Raw genomic sequence first — 18,872 nt, forward strand, 5'->3', positions numbered from 1 at the left:
TGATGAAAGGCAGTGGACCCAGTCCATATAGATAATGTCTACCACTCTGCTTTAATTAATCTTCTTTATTACCTCTTCAAAAAACTCAAGTTGAGACATGATTTCCTGAGCAGAGACCCATGCCGACTATCTCTAATCAGTCCTTGCCTTTCCAACTGCATATAAATCCTATCCCTCAGAATCCTCTTCAGCAACTTACCTACTACAGGTATGCGCCTTACCGTCTGTAATTCCCTGCTTTTCCTTACAGCCTTTCTTAATAATAGCACCAAAGGAGCTAACCTTCCAGCATCTCATCTGTGGTTATCAATAATATCTCAGGAAGAGGGCCAGCAATCTCCTCCCCAGCTTCTCACAAAGCTCTGGGAAACACTTGATGAGGTCCTGGGGATTTATGTACCTTTGTGTTTTAAGATCTTCAACATCTCCTCTTGAGTCATATGAACCCTTTTCAAGGCGTAATTATTTACTTTCCTAGGTTCCCTAGGTCACATGTCTTTCTTCACAGTAAGTACAGACACAAAATATTTGTTTAATGTCTCACCCATCTCCTTGGTTGAGACATAAATGGCTGCATTGATATTTAAAGGGTCCTATTCTGTCCCTAGTTTCTCTTTTGCCCTTAATGTATTTATAGAATCTCTTTGGAGATTCTCCTTAACTCTGTTTGCCAAAGCTATCTCATGTCCCTTTTTGCCCTTCTGATTTCTTTCTTAAGTATACTCCTATTGCCCTTATACTCTTATGGGAGTTCAGTCAATTCCAGCTGTCTAAGCAAATAAAAGCCTCCTTTTTCTTGGCCGGAGCGTCAATCTTTCTAGTCATCCAGCATTCAGTACACTTTCCAATCTTGCCCTTTATGCTAACAGAAACATTCTGCCTCCGAACTCTCATTAATTCATTCTTAATAGTCTCCTACTTCCTAACTGTCTCTTTACCTGTGAAAAGTCTCCCTAAATCAACCTTTGAAACTTCCTGTCTTGTACCATCAAAATTGGCCTTATTCCAGTTTAGGACAGTAATGCTTTGATCAGTTCTATCCTTTTCCATAACTATTTTAAAACTAATAGAATTATGACCGTTTTTCCCAAAGTATCCCTCCAGTCATCTTCAGAGAAATTTTTTTCTGATTGGTTGTGGATTGTGGGTCAGAAGACACAGATTTAATAGAATTGGCAACGAAGCAATGGTGATAGGAGAAAATAAGACAACATATTGCAGATGCTGGAAATCTGAAACAGTTGGAATTCCAAAGAAGGGTCATTGGACCTTGAAACATTAACTCTGCTTTCTAAGCATAAATGTTGGCAGACCTGCTGGCTTTCTCCAGCAATTTTTGTGATTGAAGGAAAATTAGTTTCATACCATGAAAAGATTACTTTACAGTGTGGAAACAGGCCCTTCGGCCCAACAAGTCCACACCGACTCGCAAACCATCAATACCCCTACATTTACCCCTTACCTAACACTACGGACAATTTAGCATGGCCAATTCACCTGACCTGCACATCGTTGGACTGTGGGAGGAAACCGGAGCACCCGGAGAAAACCCACGCAGACACAGGGAGAATGTGCAAACTCCACACAGTCAGGTGCCTGAGGCGGGAATTGAACCCAGGTCTCTGGCGCTGTGAGGCAGCAGTGCTAACCACTGTGCCACCATGCCGCCCGATTTGGAATGCAGTCCCTGAGAATGTCGACACAGGTTTAATTGAGGCATTCAAAAGAGAATCGGATTAATTTGAAAAGGATGAATTTTCATGATTATGGAGAGAAGGTGGCCACATGCTGAGACATGAAGATGTAATTAGCCACATTCTATCCTGCTACATTCTATGATTATAATACTTTCACTTTTTTCCTTGTCTAAGGCTTTCGACTTTCTATGATTAACAGGGCCCTCAATTCTTGTATGAGACGTGTATATTGCTGGCAAGATTAATGTTTGCTGCCCACCCATAATTGTCTTTGAGAAGGCCATTGCCTTGAGCTGCTTCAGCTCATTTGTTGCCGGTGTATCCACAGTACAGTGAGTTCCAGATTTTAATGCAATAAACAATGAAGGAACAACATCGTAGCTTCAAGTCAGGATGTATGGTGGCTTGAAGGGAACCTTGATTTTGGTGATATTCACATGTATTTAGTGCACTTAACCTTCTCTGCAGTAGAGGTCATAGGTTTGGAAGGTACTGTGGAAAAATTCATGGATGGTGGCAGTGGTAGATGGCATGCTCTGTTTCCTGCTCTGCACCAGTGATGAATCTTTTAGTCAATGGATGAGGAGCAATCAAGTGGGCTGAGGGGTGACCTCATAGCAGTTTATAAAATCATGAGGGGATGGATAGGATGTATAGACAAAGTCTATTCTCTGAGGTGTGGGAGTCCAGAATTCGAGGGAATAGGTTTCGGGTGAGAGGGGAAAGATGTAAAAAAGACCTATGGGACCACTTGTTCATGCAGAGGATGGTGCGTGTATGGACTGAGTTGCCACAGCAAGTGGTGGAAGCTGGTACAATCGCAACATTTAAAAGGCATCTGGATGGGTATATGAACAGGGAGTGTTTAGAGGGATAATTGTCAGGTGCTGGCATGTGGGTCTAGACTAGTTTGGGATATCTGATCAGCATGGGCGAGTTGGATCAAAGGGTCTGTTTCCATGCTGTACATTTCTATGACTCATGATATTGAGTATCTTGAGTGTTGTTGGTGCTCCACTCATCTAAGCAAACAAGGAGTTTCCCATGATACTCCTGACATGTGCATTGTACATACTGGATAGGCTTTGGACAGTCAAGAGGTGGCTTGCTACTGAATCGATGGGCTTCGATAGCCACAATATATATATGGCTGATCCAGTTCAGTTTCTGGATAGTGGGTGATTCATAGGAGGTGATGCCGTTGAATTTCAGACATATTACCAATCCTTTTACAAATGGGAACATTTCTGCCATGTATACTCTCTGAGCCCATGATTTTGAAATCTTCTTTCAAATCTCCTCTTAGTCTCCTTGTTCATGGTGCCTTTTTGCATCAAGCATGGCTGACCTGAAGTCTCTCTTGTTCTTCCTGCCTGTCATAGATATTTTTGAAGGATTTACAAGATGATAATCAGCCTGTCTAATGCATCATAAACTCACCTTCTTTGAGTATACAGTCCTAAAGTTGGAAAAAAAAATTTGACTTAGAGAAAGGATGCTACCTCGGTGATGCAAAATTGCCTTAGTTTAAATTAGAGCAAGCCTTAAATTTTTGACTGACATTGAACATTGAGTCTATTGAATATACAGGGTGACTGTTACAATTGCGGCCTCGGTTTCAGTTACCCATGATTTACCACAGCCTGAATACATTATGGGGAACGTTCCAGAACCAGGGACCAGGGGCTGCTGGGAAGATAAATTTCTCATTTAAATGAATGAGTTCGCACCTATCTATGGTTATGGGCTTCAACGATAGGTGTTGGAATGTATCCCCTGTAGGTATGTGGGGACTATTGTACCTATGTCTGCCCTATGATGGAGGATAAGTTGTTTGAACAGCTGCAGACGATTGGGCCGAAGACAGTGAGGAACTCCTGCAGTGATCTTCTGGAACTAAGATGATTTGTGTTCGATACAACTACAACTGATAAAGAGTTAAACACTACCACTATCTTTCCACTTCGTTCTCATTGTACACCACTCTGCTTGGGTTTCTTGATGTTAAATGAAATCAATGTATTTTTCCTCTTAAGTTCAGTTTTTCAGCCCCTGCTTGAATTAAGGCTGTACTGAGAAGCACAAGTTGAGTATCAGTGAGCAGGTACTACTTCATTGTAATCAGACACCCTTTCTGCCTCATTCCTGATGAAGGGTTTTTGCCCGAAACATCAACTCTCCTGTTCCTCGGATGCTGCCTGACCTGCTGTCCTTTTCCAGCACCACACTCTCGACTCTAATCTGCAGTCCTCACTTTCGCTTACCATTTCTGCCTGTTGTAGGATTATGGATTAACAAGCAATTAAATTGGGTTTGTCCTGTTTTTGAGGACAGAGCATAATTGGATAATTTTCCATATTGTCAGATAGGTTCCAATATTGTAACTCAAATGGAATGGTTTGGCTAAAGTTGTAGCTAGTTCTGAATTCCAGATTTGATTTGATTTATTGTAGTCATGTGTACCTAAGTACAGTGAAAAGCTTTGTGAGCAGTACAGGTAGATCATAGTAAGCAAGGACATACAGATCTTAGGGTGCTTAGAGTGAGGCATACAGGTTAAGCTGCACAGGAGGTGCATGAAATAAGATCAACATTAACAGATCAACATTATTTGAAATTAGACTCATCAATCTAATAAAGGCAGAGACAAAGCTGTTCTTGAACCTGTTGGTGCATATGTTCGAGCTTCTGTATCTTCTGCCTGATGGAAGAGGTTGTAGGAGAGCATTATTGGTGTTGGAAGGGTCTTTGATGATGTTGCCAGCCTTTTCACGGCAACAAGAAGTGTAAATGGAATCCATGGATGGAACATTGGCTTTGTAGAAGGCCTCGGCTGGGCGCACAACCTTCTGTAGATTCTTAAGGTCCTGGGCAGAGCAGTTGTCATACCAAGCTGTTATGCACCCGGATAGTATAATTTCTTTGGTGCATCTGTAAAGCTTGGTGAAGGTCCTGACAGATATGTCGAATTTCCTAAACTGCCTGAAGAAGAAGAGGCGTTGTGCCTTCTTGACCATTGCATCTACATGGGAAGTCCAAGACAGATTGCCTGTTATCGTCACTCTTAGGGAGTTGACACACTCAATCCTCCCAACCCTACTGTGTTGATGTAGGGGTGTGTTCTCCGATCTTTCTAAAGTCAATAATTAGTTGTTTGTTGACATTGAAAAAGAGGTTGTTATTATTGCACCATGACATCAAGCCCTCTATCTCTTTTCTGTATTCTGACTTTCAATATCCATCTGTGTCGATGGCATTTGTTTGGAATTTGGCTATGCAGTCGTGCATGTACAGGCTGAGAACACATCCTTGGAGGGAGAACTACAGTGTTAAGGGTCATTTGTTGAGATGCAGTTCTCTGTCTTCACTGATTGGGGTCGATGGTTCAGGAAACTGAGGATCCAGTGCAGAGGGCCAAGATGAGACCTAGGTCTCAGGAGTTTTGAAATCAATGTGGAGCGAATAGTGGTGTTGAAAGCGGAACTGTAATCAATGTGTAGGAGTTTGACATAGGTGTCTTTGTTGTCCAGGTGTTCCAGGGATGTGTGCAGGGCTAGGTAAATGGCATCTGCTGTGGACCTGTTACATTGGTGAGCAAATTGAAGGGTATCAAGGTAGCCTGGGAGGCTGAGTTGATGTGGACCATAACAAGCCTCTCGAAGCACTTCATGATTTTGGAGGTCAGAGCCACTGGGCAGTAGTCATTAAAGCACGTTGCATGTGTTTTCTTTGGTACTGGGGTGATGATGGTCTTCTTGAAGCAAGTAGGGACTTAACCTTGTAGGAAGGGAGAGGCTGCAGATGTCATTGAAAACCTGCACCAGCTGGTCTGCACAGGATGTAAGTGCAGGGCCCAGGGATCTGTTCAGGCCTGTTGCTTACCTTGGGCTGACTCTCAGAAAGACCGGTCTTACATCTGTAGCGGTGACCTGGCAACAGAAGCTTCTGGGGCTATCGGGGCAGGCGAACCAAGCATAGAAAGAGTTGAGTACATCAGGGAGGGATGTGTTCTTGTTCACTGTCTTCCTCTGCTTCAATTTGTATCCGTTATGATGTTTTGTCCTTGCCACAGACGGCGAGTCTGTTTGGTTGGTTTGGTCCTCTAACTTGGTCTGGCATTGCCTCTTGGTGTCTCTGGTTTTGTAGAGGTTGTATCGAACAAAATCTGAGAAAAGTCTCTCCCCGACCCCATAAGTAAAATGGATAGCATTTATACTTCCATCTCTTGAATTTGCTGCTCTCAGCAGTAGATGTGTGAGATAAACAGCCTTTGGAGAAACAACCAGCAGATTAAGTAAGAAAGAAAGGAAGGTAAGTGAACAAGTCACTGGGGGCTCGCCAGAGCCAGGGATTTCTGAGCCTTAGATATCTGAGGATAGGAATGAGTTCCATTTGCCAAATTCAGTGGAACTATCTGCCATGGAGAATAAAGAGGTGTCAAAGGGGAAGAAAGAATGTGAGAAGATGTGGGAAATGGAAGGATAGACTGAGGAGAGAGGGAGCGAGCCTGCAAAGGAGAGAGAGAACAGTTATAAATAGTTATAATGAGTACTTGGTAAACAGAAACCCAGGAAAACCTGAAGTCACAGATCCTCTGAATTTGTTGCAAATAATTTAAAGCTGCATAAATAGTTCAGGAGCTACTGTATTGGGAAAAAGTGTAGTTGTTACTGTACTGAACACTGTCAATTATTAACTTTAAATTTGAGATTGAGGTATGAGAAGAAGTAAAAAGAGATTTTAGCTACCTAGTTATAGATTTCCAGCTTTGTGCTTGTCATGGAAATGCTTTGTCTTTGACCTCCCCAATCTGTGGAAGGTGTGTTTAACATGATAGCATTTAGAGTGTAGGAGTATCCACCAGTTATTTTGCAAAAAAAAAGCTGTCGTAGCTAATCCTGTTATCTTGTACCATTACAGATACATTGTCTAAGAAATTGATTCTCCGCTTGTATAGTGTGGCTTTAAATTTAATGGAGGATTAATAATTACTGAGGGTATTGAATTCTTCTAATTCTCCTTCTATGTAATATTCCACCTTTCAACACAGTTACAAGTACTGTTAACATATGACTGTATCGCCTCATAAATGAGTTTACGTGAATGAGAAAGTAGCCTTCAAATCAAAACGTTTCCATCACGCAAATCTGAAGACATCTCAGAAAAATCCTTATATTGTATCCTAAGTCAAATTAAGTTATTTTATGGCATTGTTGAAGTGATACAATTAGTTTTTAATGTTTATCATATTTGCAAACTCAAAACTGTGTTTAAAGCAATTTTGGTGAAATATTAACTCATTCATTTTTCAGCAGATATTGCTTGATCTAGTTGATTTTTTTTAATGTTGTGTTTCTATTAATCAAATTAATAGATTTATTCTTTAAAATATTTACTTGCCTATAGTCAGGATGGAGTCAAAGCACTTAATTTGACTTAGGATACTCTTTGGAGAAGAGTCATTAGGCACTTAACTTGTATTCTTTTCCAACAGCAAATTGCTCCACAGCCTAATCCAGATCTCACTCCCAACGGGATTAACGGAAATTGAACCCCAGGTCCTTGAGGAGGTCTGGTGGTACTATGAGGAAGCACTCATGATGATTGAAAATTCGGTGAGTGATATTCTGAGTAAGAATGATGCCTGAATGAAATTTTAAAAAGATAAGTAAAATATAGATCTGAAGAAGTCATTACTGTGAACTTTGGATAAATCCAGGGGCGACACGATGGCTCAGTGGTTCGCACTGCTGCCTCACAGTGCTAGGGGCCCGGGTTCGATTCCCACATCGGGCAACTGTCTGTGTGGAGTTTGTACATTTTCCCCATTTCTGCGTGGGTTTCCTCCGGGTGCTCTGGTTTCCTCCCACAGTCCAAAGATGTACAGGTCAGGTGAATTGGCCATGCTAAATTGCCTGCAGTGTTAGGTGTTTTAGTTAGGGATAAATGTACGGGACTGAGTCTGGGTGGGTTGCTCTTCGGAGGGTTGGTTGTTGGGCCGAAGGGCCTGTTTCCACACTCTAGGTAATCTAATCTAATCTAAATCCACTTTTGAAAGGGGTGGCTTGGTGGCTCAGTGGTTAGCAGTGCTGCCTCAGCTCTGGGGACCCAGGCTTGATTCCAGCCTTGGGTGACTGTATGGAGTTTGCACATTCTCCCAGAGTCTGTGGGTTTCCTCTGGTTTCCTCCTATAGTCTAAAGATGTGCAGATTAGGTGGAGTGGCCATGTTAAATTGTCCATCGTGTCCAGGGATGTGCAGGCCAGATGGATTAGCTATAGAAAATGCAGGGATAGGGTAGGTGAATGGGTCTGGGTGAGATGCTCTTTGGGAGGGGTGTCAGTGTGGATTTGATGGGCCGAATGGCCTGCTTCCACACTGTATGGATTCTGTGATATGACTCATTTCTCTGGCTTTTATTTTGTGATTTTGTGCTAGTAACAGTGGTTAAATTTATAGGGCATGATCCTCTTATTAAATGTGGTATCAGGCATGTCAGTAGTCACCATTTCTGTTTGGGAACAAGTCATTTTTGTCTGATCATGCAGTCTTCTGCTTGTTAATTACACGTGAGTTGAGCAGCGATTCTCATGGGGCGTACGGGCAGGATGATCTGATCACTACCCAGTCCTTCCTGCATCTATCCTGTCTAATCATAGAGTCATGGAGTTGTGAAGCACAAAAAGACACCCTTCAGTCCACTTGTTCATGCCAACCAGACACCCTAAATTAATCTACTCCCATTTGCAGCATTTGGGCCATATCCATCTGAACCCTTCCTATTCATATGTCTTTTAAATGTTGTATTTGTACCAGCCTTGGCCACTTCCTCTGGCAGCACATTCCATATATGTGCCACCCTCTGTATGAAAAGTTGTCCCTTAGGTGTCTTTATATCTTTTCCCTGTCATCTTAAACCTATGCTGTCTTGTTTTGGACTTCTCTACCCTGGGAAAAAGACCTTGGCTATTCAGCCTATCCCTACCCCTCATGATTTAAAAAACCACTATAAGGTCACCCCTCAGCCTGTGACACTCCAGGGTCAGTAGCCTCAGCCTATTCAGCCTCTCCCTATACTCAAATCCTCCAGTCCAGGTAACATCCTTGTAAATCTTTTCCGCACCCTTTCAAGTTTAACAACATCTTTCCTGCAGCAGGGAGATCAGAATTGGACGAAGTGTTCCAAAAGTGGCCTAACCAATGTCCTTTATAGCTGCAACATGACATCCTAGTTTCTATACTCTATGTATTGACTAATAAAGGCATGTGTATCAAAAGCTTTCTTCACTACCTTGCCTACCTGTGACTCCCCCTTCAACGAAACACTTAGGTCTCTTTCTTAGGCAACACTCCCCAGGACCCTATTATAAACTGTATCAGTCCAGCCCTAATTTGCCTCACCAAAATGCAACACCTCACATTTGTCTAAATTGAACTCCACCTGCCACTTCTCGGCCCACTTCTGAGATAATGTTCTTCACTGGCCTCTGCACCGCCAATTTTGGTGTCATCTGCAAACTTACTAATCATTGATATAAATGACAAAAAGCAGTGGACCCAGCACTGATCCTAGAGGCACACTGCTGGTCACAGGCCTCTAGTCTGAAAAACAACTCTCCATCATCACCCTCTGTTTCCTACTGGCCTTATACTCTTTTAGGGATTTGCTCGATCCCAGCTGTCTATGCTTGCCATATGGCTCCTTGTTCTTGATCAGAGCCTCAATTTCTCAACTCATCCAGCATTCCCTACACCACAAGCCTTGGCCCTCACATTAATAGAAACAGATTTAATCCTGTTGGAATTTTACAGGTTTGTATGGATCTGCATGGTCATAACCAATCCAGTCTCTCCCTTAACATGAGTCCCACCATTGCAGGAATCAGTCTGGGAAACCTTGGTTGCACTTGCTTCATAGCAAAAACGTTCTTCCTCAAGTAAGGAGACGAAAACTGCATACAATACTCCAAGTATGATCTTACCAGTTGCAACAAGGCTTCCTACTCTTGTACTTGAATATTCTCATTATGAAGGCCATCATACCATTTGGCTCTTCATTGTCTGCTGCACCTGCATGTTTACTTTCAGAAATGGTGTGCATGGACACCCAGATCTTGTTGCATGTTCCCATTTTTCTAAGCTGTCACCTTTCAGATAATAATCTGCCTGCATGTTCTTACTACCAAAGTGGATATCCTCTCGCATATCCGCATTATACTGCATTTGCGATGTACTTGCCTGCATACTTATCTTGCCTACATCACATTCAAGCGTCGTTGCATCATCCCAACTTTGAGTTACCTGCAAAATTGGAGATATTACACGCAGTTTCATCATCTAATCACTAATATATTATTGTGAATAGTTGGGGTCCAAGCACTGATCACTGTGGTTCCTCACTAGTCACTGCCTGCCACTGAGAAGGAAACCCATTTATCCACACTCTTTGTCTCCTGTCTTCCAAACAATTTTCCATCCATTTCAGCACATGACCTCTAATTCCACGCACTTTAAATTTGCACGCTAAACTCTCATGTGGGATCTTTTCAAAAGCCTTGTGAAAATCCAAGTAAACCACATCCGCTGCCCCCTTCCCTCCCCGAGTTATCCACTCTATTGGTTAAATCCTCACAACATTCCAACAAATCTGTCAAGCACAACTTCATAAATCCATGCTGATCCTGTCCTGTCTTGTCATGATCTTTCAAGTCCTTCTCTGTTAGATCTCTTATAATGGACTCTCACATTTTCCCATTACTGATTATAAGCTAACCAGTTTAATTGCTGATTTCTCTCTGCCAGGGGTAATGAGGAAATTACTTAAATCAACATTAATGCCGTGGAATTGCAGGATCCCAAGGCAGAAGATGAGGCGCTCTTCCTCCAGGCATCGGGTTTGGCGATGGAGGAGGCCCAGGCCCTGCATGTCTTTGGCGAGGTGGGAGGGAGAGTTGAAGTGCTCAGCCACAGGGTGATGGGGTTGGTTGGTGCAGGTGTCCAGGAGATGTTCTCTGACATGATCTTCAAGTTGGCGTCCTTGTAGAGGAGACCACATCTGGTGCAACGGATACAGTAGATGACATTTGTGGAGGTATAGGTAAATTTCTGTTGGATGTGGAAGGATCCTTTGGGTCTTGGACAGAGGTGAGGGCAAAGGTTTTGCACTTTTTGCAGTTGTAGGGTCAGGTGCCGGGAGTGGGGTGAGGGCTGGTGTGGGAGATGTGGATCTGACAAGAGAGTCACGAAGGTTGGTGAGGTGGAAGGTAAGGACTGGGGGTTTCTATCCTCTCATTAGCAGGGGTGGGGTTCAAGGATGGAGGTGCAGGAAGTGGAGGTGATACACTAGAGGGCATCGTCGACCATGTGGGAGCAGAAATTGCAGTCTTTGATGAAGGAGGCCATTTGGGATATTCTGTGATGGAATTGGTCATCCTGGAAACAGATGTGACAGAGACGAAGTAATTGGGAATAAGAGATGGTGTTTTTAAAGGAGGTAGGGTGGGTGGAGACATAGTCCAGGCGGCTGTGAAAATTCATGGGTTTGTAGTAGGTGTCAGTGGTTAGTCAGTCACCAGACGTCCAGGAAGGGGAGGGAGGTGTCAGAGATGGGCCAGGTGAATTTGAGGTCAGGGTGAAAGGTGTTAATGAAGTTGCGAAACTATTCAATCTTCTTGTGAGAGCACGAGATAGCGCCGATACAGTCATCGATGTAGCGGGGGGAAAGGTGGAGGCTGGTGTCGGTGTAGCTGCGGAAATGGACTGTTCCACGTACCTAACAAAGAGTCAAGCATATTGGGGCCCATGCGGGTGCCCATGGCTACCCCTTTGGTTTGGAGGAAGTGGGAGGATTGGAAGGGGAAGTTGTTAAGGGTGAGGACCAGTTCAGCTGGGCGGATGAGAGGGTCAGTGGAAGGGTATTGGTTGGAATGGCATGAGAGGGAGAAACAGAGTGCTTGGAGGCCTTTGTCGTGGCGGATAGGTGTACAGGGATTGGATGTCAATAGTGAAGATAAGGCGTAGGGGACAGGGGAAACAAAAGTCTTGGAGGAGGTGAAGGGCATGGGTGGTGTCCTGAACGTAGGTAGTGAGTTCCTGGACTAAGCGGGTCAGGACAGTCTCAAGGTATGCAGAGATGAGTTCAGTGGGACAGGAGCAGGCTGAGACAATGGATTGACCGGGGAAGTCATGTTTGTGAATCTTTGGTAGGAAGTAGAATTAGGCAGTGCAGGGTTCACGGAAAATGAAGTTGGAGACTGTGGATGGGAGATACCCAGTGGTGATGAGGTTGTGGATGGTCTGGGAAGTGATGGGAGGTGAGGCTATTGTCAAGAGGGCAGTTGGAGAATGTATCTGCAAGTTGGCACCTGGCTCCAGCTGTGTAGAGGTTTTGCATTTCTAGAGTCATACAGTATATTTGTCGCAACTCCAGCAATAGTGGGAATTGAGTTTGAACACATATCCCAAGTAAATCATTGTTATTCATAATCTTTTGCATCGAGAATTCAAAAGATTCACAACCCTTTGAATGAGGAAATTTCTATACATTACAGTCCAAAATAATTAGCTCATTCTGTTCAGACTGTGTTTTCATGTTCTAGATTCTCTGTTTAAAGAAAGCAATCTGTCAGTATCTATCTTGTCAAGCCCTTTCAAAATTATGTACTTTTCAATGAGCGAACCTACTTCCAAAGAGGTCTAATTGATTTAGCCAATCATAATTGGACAAAATATACCATGTGGTTGTAGTGATTTAAGAAAATCACTCACCATCAGGTTTCTTTCCAAAATTAGGAATGGAGCAAAGGTCCATTCTACCCAACTTTTGAATGTCAAGGTTTGTCAGGTCATAGTGAGCAAATTTTGCTTGACTATATCTTAAGCTTTTGCTTTTCTGTGTATAGCAAGAGGAATACCCAGAGGTGGAGATGCTTTGGCTGATGACTCGAGCTTGGAACACTGGGGCTTCCTTATATAGTTTGGGTAAATACACTGAGGCGGAGAAGTGGTGTGGACTTGGAATGCGCTTCCTCAAACATCTGGGATCTCTCCGGGCGAGTTATGAAAGCCAGGTAAGACAGATTTGTAATAAGAACCACTCATTTACAGAAAAATGTATAAAATCAGTTGCTTCATTATTATTAGTCTTCAGATATAAAATATTGCATTCATTTAATGCCTTTATTGCATAAAGAAATTCCAAGACACTTGCAAGTACAAATGAAAAAGGAATTGATGCAAACCAAAGAAAGAGATAACAGCAGGATTGATTAAATTCTTGGTCAAGGCAGGCAACTATAAGTAAACTCATAATGGGGGATAGGGAGGTGGAACAGCAAAGAGGTTTGGAAGGGAAGTACCAGAGTATGGGAACAGCAGGCTAAAGGCATCTTAGTCAGTAGTCACAAGCTATGTAATATTAATTATCCATTTTTAATTGCCTTGAAGAGTTTGGACTGGAATTTTAAGTACTGCAGGTCAGGAAATTTTCACACGTAGCATACTCTAGGCAGCCATAGGCACCAGTAAAGTAACCTAGTTAAAGGCCTGAGTCGGTTCTCTCGGGCTTTATCCTAGTTGGTTAAAAAGCTGTTTAGTCTTCTAACCTCATCCATGTACTCACCCTGTTATGGACCAGACCAAAAACCTCACAATATATTAAGAAGATAGCCAAGACTGCAACTTTTCCTTATTTTCAAAGGCATTTGTAAGATGTTGCATTCCGGATGCATTTTGATTGGTCAAACTACCAGGTTTGAAGCAAAACACACTATTCTTATACTCCAGTTAAAATTGCAGACAAAAAAAAACTAACTGTAATTCTATTGCTATACTTAACAAGATAATATATATGTTAATTACCACTGATCAGCTGTACCAAGATAAAATTCCAAAAGTACACCTTTGGCAAAGGCAAATTCAGTAAAGTAGATGGTCTCACATCAGTATTTTTTCAGTCTTGGAGGAAAAGACATCAAAACTCTGAGAGAGAGAGAACTCAGGCATTTTACTGTAACAGGAAGAGATGTATAGCAGATTCCAAACCCCAACAGCTGCTGAAAGTTAAACAAAAATCCTGATTCTACGGGATCTTGACCCCACCCATTCATGCTGCTTTTAATCTTCCAACTTTAAAAAAAATGCAACATTTTACAAGCTGTTTACTGTATTGGTTTGGAACAGACTGCTTGTCACCTCTGTCTCAATTCCTCTTCTTAAAACACAGAACAAAATACACCTCTTAAAACTATAGTATCATCACAGTCCCCATATCAACTTTCACTGCATGCCATTTCCATACCCACTGACACTGTATCTGCTATCAGCATACATTAGGGGCTGGGTGAAGTTGAAAAAAAAACTTTGAAATGTCTATATTGCTGTCACTTACGCATACTTGCCAGTGAAAGAAAAATGTCATTCATGAGCCCCATTCAAAGCTTTTAAATCATAAGTGTTCAATCTCTTAAAATAAACTTGCATTGAGACCCATATAAAAGCTGTCATTCAAATTGAACTCCAACACACAGTGGTATTTCTAGCTTTTGACATTCAGCCATTTATTCATTATGATATGAAGCTCCGCCATTCAACGTAACCATCCAACTCAGTACTTGATTCCTGCTTTCACCCCATACCCTTTGATCTCTTTAGCCCCAAGAACTACATTTAACACCTACTTGGAAGCATTCAATATGTTGGCCTCAGCTGCTTTGCTGTGGGCCTTAATGGTATATCCCATTTCCTTACATTGAGGTTTTGGTTCTGGGCTTCCTGCTCATCAGGAACATAGTGTTTACTTTGTCTATCCTATTAGAATTGAATATTTTTTTTATATTCACTTGTGAGGAATGGGCATCACTGGCTGGTCAGCATTTATTGACTATCTCTAGTTGCCCTTGAAAAGGTGGTGGAGCTTCCTTCTTAAAGCGCAGTCCACATGCTGTTGGTTGACCTACAATGCCCTTACGGACGGAATTCCAGGACTTTGATCCTGTGACAGTGAAGAAATGGGGATTATGTTTTCAAGTCAGGATGATGGGCGGTTTATGAGGAACTTGCAGGTAATGGTGTTCCTATTTATCAACTGGCCTTGTAGTTCGAGATGGAAGTGCTCGTGGATTTGGAAAGTGCTGTCTCAGGATCTTTTAAGATATTCTGCATTGTATCTTGGAGATAGTACACACTGCTGCTACGGAGTGTCAGTTGTTGAGTCATGGATGCAGTGCCAATCAAGCAGGCTGCTTTGTCTGGATGGTGTCAAGTTTCTTGAGTGTTAATGGAGCTGTAACCGTCCAGGCAACTGGGTAGTATTGTATCACAGTCCCGACATATAGAAGTTGGACAGTTTGTGGGGGATCAAGAGGTGAATTACTTGCTACAGTACTCCTATCTTATGACCTATCTTAATAGCAGATTGCCTGTGAAGTCAGAACATTCCAGCAGATGCTTTTATTTCAAAACGTTACTGACAGCTTTAAGTCTTCAGTTTTAAGTAATATTTTTCTAAGTTTAACGAATAGAGAATTTTAAAAACTTTTAGATCAGAGCACTTTGACAGATCTAACTTGCCCTTTGAGAGCATTTATTGCTTCTTCAATCAATTTGTCAGTGCCAGTGAGAGTTCAGGCCCTTGAACCCAGCCAAAATGGCATAAACGCAACATTATATTCAAGTCACTCTGCTGAGTTTGGATTTCTTCATGTATAAAGATCATTCCCTAAACCTGTTCTCTTCCTGGCAAACATTAGATGTTTAGGAAATAGGTCAGGAATGCAACGCCTGGGCCCTGCATTGCTATTTTCAAAGTTCTGTAAAGTCCTCCTAACATCTGGTTCGTTGAGTCAGCAATCGAGTATGGGATTGGAACTATACTTGCATGCCTGATCTGGCACGGGTGAGTAGTTCCTTCTTGTTTCCCACAATTGAAGAGGTATCTTTCACTTTTATCATTTATTGTATCAAATTGTCCACTCAATTTTCTGTACCACTTGTCTATCTTGATCATGAGGTAACCATATCTGAATTGAGTACTCACAGAAAACGTGAATCAGAATGTGTGATGGCGTTAGTTCAGACAGCTATTTTCAGCTTCTGTTAAACAGCAGTTAGCTGTCCAAGATTGCTGTTTCATTCAGCAGTCCCATCATGATAATAATTATAAAAACATTAATTCACAAAGCTTGTGACTTTAAAAGCAATTTCTCTGGATATATTTCACTTCTAAAACTGACCGTAATTAAATATTCATCTAGCAAGATGTCAGTACCTTGATCAAAATTGAAAACTCTATTTTATTAAAATGTGTATATGTTTGAAATATTGGTCATTAGGAATATGAATTTAAGGAAGAAAAATGCATTATAATTATTTATTGTCAAATGTAGCTGGTGTAAAATGTTTCATGGCCTAGATTTCTTTTAGTATGTGAGCCATTCTGCTTTTTTTCCTTACTTTACAAATTCAAACGTTATCCCACTCAAAGATTTCTTTTCAAGAAAATGGACTTACGTACATGAAGCTACAAAGATAGGACCACTGACCAACTGATTACAGCAAGAGTTATAAATCTCATTTCATGGTAATAGCACTAGAGATGATAAATGGTTGACATAGCCTTGCATGGCACATCTTATTCAATATTCACATTTGCAGTTTTAGAAGTGAAGTGGCCACAGTAGTTAGGTGATCCACACAATTACCTGTTGTGAAGAACTGCAATGAAAAGTCAAACTGTTTCCTTGTAAGCAGGGTTGGGGGTGGAGAAGAAAGTGTAATGGTAATCTGATTCTCTTTACTCTCCTCTGCCCAACCTTTCTGATGTAACACTTCAGAATTGATTGTAGGTGAGCATTGGAAAGCCATTTTTGCAAAAGCAGTAGCAGTAGCACTCAGACAGTGATGACAAGATTTCATGCAAAGGAAATGGCATTTGAAAAATTTGTCAATTACTTTGAGGTTTTTATGAGTAGGTTGGGTAAAAGGAAAAAGTGTATTTGGATTTCAAAAAGGCCTTCAATAATTATGTACATCAAAGACTACTCAGGATAATAACTCATGCTGTTGGGGATAACCTATTCATATGAATAGGCTGACTGACTGGAACCAGATAGTTGGGCTAATAAATGGATCATTTTTCGAGTTGACAGTTTGTAATGAGGTGAATGCCACTTGAATTAATGCTGGTGCCTCAGTTATTTGTGATCGGTGTTATTGACATGAATGAAGAGACTGACTGTGCTACAGCTAAATTTGCTGTTAATACAACAATGGTTAGACAAGCAGGTTGTGAGGAGAATACAAACTATCTGCAAAGAGATTAAGTTAGGCACATAAGTGGGCAAACTTCCGGAAAGTAGTGTATCATACACGAAGATGTTAGGTTGTTCTCCTATGCAGGAAGAAGAGAAACAAATACTATTTAAATGGAGACAGACTGCAGAGTAGAGTACAAAGAGATAGTGTGTTCATGGCCATGAATCCCAAAAGATTTCATATTCAAGTGCAGTCAGTAATTAGTTGGCCTTTGATTTAGGTTGGATAGCATAGAAATGAAGGGATGCCATGCTACAACTGTATAGGCTATTAGTCATAGTGCACCTAGACACTGTGAACAGTTTTGGTCTTCTTACTTAAGGAAGGACATACTTGCACTGGAAGCAGTTCCAAGAAAGTTTTCTAGACTGATTTCTGTGGTGTACGGATTGACTTTGCGACAGTTTGAGTAGTTTGGGCCTTTACTCATCAGAGTTCAGAAGAATGAAAGTTGGTCGTGCTGAGCTTATTTCAACTTCTCAGGAGGCTTGACTGAGTAAATGCAAAAAGGATGTTTCCCTCATGGGAAAAATGTAGAATCTGGGCTACAGTTTAAAAATTATGGATCTTCCATTTAAGACAAAGATGAAGAATTTGTTCTTTTCAGGTTGTTAGCATTTTGAGTTATCATTCAGAGAGACCAGTCGAAGGCTGGGCAATTGAATATCTTCAGGAGTGAGTTAGACAGATTTTTGATCTACAAAGTTCAAGGAGTATGAGGGACAGGCAGGGAGGTGACATGAAGGCCATAATCAGATTAGCCATAATTTTCTTGAATGCTTAGAGCAGGCTTAAGCAGCCAGATATCCTATTCATGCTCCTGTGATCTTACAGTTTTATATAGCCTGGTTCTCATGTTGTTAGGCTTTGATTTGTATGTGCACATCTCTAAGGGGAAGCAGTATCAAGGGAATTCCTTTACCCCAGTCATAAGGACATTCTTGGCAATAAATTGTGATCCTGATCTTCAAAGTTTAATACTGTCTTGAATCTTGGGTCTGTGAGGAATAGGCTGAAGGTGTCACTTGTTTTATTCTTAAACTATTCGTTTCTTTGAATATTTAATGTTTGAACCTTGATTTTTTTTTGAGTAATCTATAGCTTGTGAAAAATTAAACGAGCATAGATGGGTTACAGTGAGGGGGACTGGGAGGAAGCAGCCAGTGCAGGGACCTCCTGCGGCCATTCCCCTCAAGAACAAGTATACCGTTTTAGATACTTGTGGGGGGGATGACTTACCAGGGGTAAGTAACGGGGCTCAGGTCTCTGGCACGGAGCCTGTCCCCGTTACTCAGAAGGGAAGGGTGAAGAAGAGCAGAGCAGTAGTAATTGGGGACTCGATAGTTCGTGGCACAGATAGGCGGTTTTGTGGGAACGAGAGAGACTCACGTTTGGTATGTTGCCTCCCAGGTGCAAGGGTACGTGATGTCTCTGATCGTGTTTTCCGGGTCCTGGAGGGGGAGGGGGAGCAACCCGAAGTCGTGGCCCACATTGGCACCAACGACATAGCTAGGAGGAGTGCTGAGGATGTTAGACAGGCTTTCAGGGAGCTAGGTTGGAAGCTCAGAGATAGAACGAACAGAGTTGTTGTCTCTGGTTTGTTACCCGTGCCACGTGATAGAGATTCGAGGAATAGGGAAAGAGAACACTGAAATGCGTGGCTACAGGGATGGTGCAGGAGGGAGGGATTCCGGTTTTTGGATAACTGGGGTTCTTTCTGGGGACGGTGGGACCTCTATAAACAGGATGGTCTACACCTGAACCTGAGGGGCACCAGTATCCTTGGGGGGAGGTTTGCTAGTGCTCTTGGGGGGAGTTTAAACTAACTCTGCAGGGGCATGGGAACCCAGATTGTAGCTACAGG

General features: G+C 42.1%; 1 protein-coding gene across 1 annotated transcript in view; it reads left to right on the top strand.

Moving 5' to 3' along the window:
• tex11 (testis expressed 11) overlaps window positions 1-18,872 on the top strand; it is a 228,271-nt gene that overhangs the window by 188,873 nt on the left and 20,526 nt on the right. Inside the window, exons 25-26 of the mRNA XM_043705303.1 lie at window positions 7,192-7,312; window positions 12,598-12,765. Coding sequence (XP_043561238.1) covers window positions 7,192-7,312; window positions 12,598-12,765 — 289 coding nt within the window. The remainder of the gene's footprint in view (window positions 1-7,191; window positions 7,313-12,597; window positions 12,766-18,872) is intronic.

Source organism: Chiloscyllium plagiosum, chromosome 15 (genome assembly GCF_004010195.1).
Source record: "Chiloscyllium plagiosum isolate BGI_BamShark_2017 chromosome 15, ASM401019v2, whole genome shotgun sequence".
In the NCBI taxonomy this organism is placed as follows: domain Eukaryota; kingdom Metazoa; phylum Chordata; class Chondrichthyes; order Orectolobiformes; family Hemiscylliidae; genus Chiloscyllium; species Chiloscyllium plagiosum.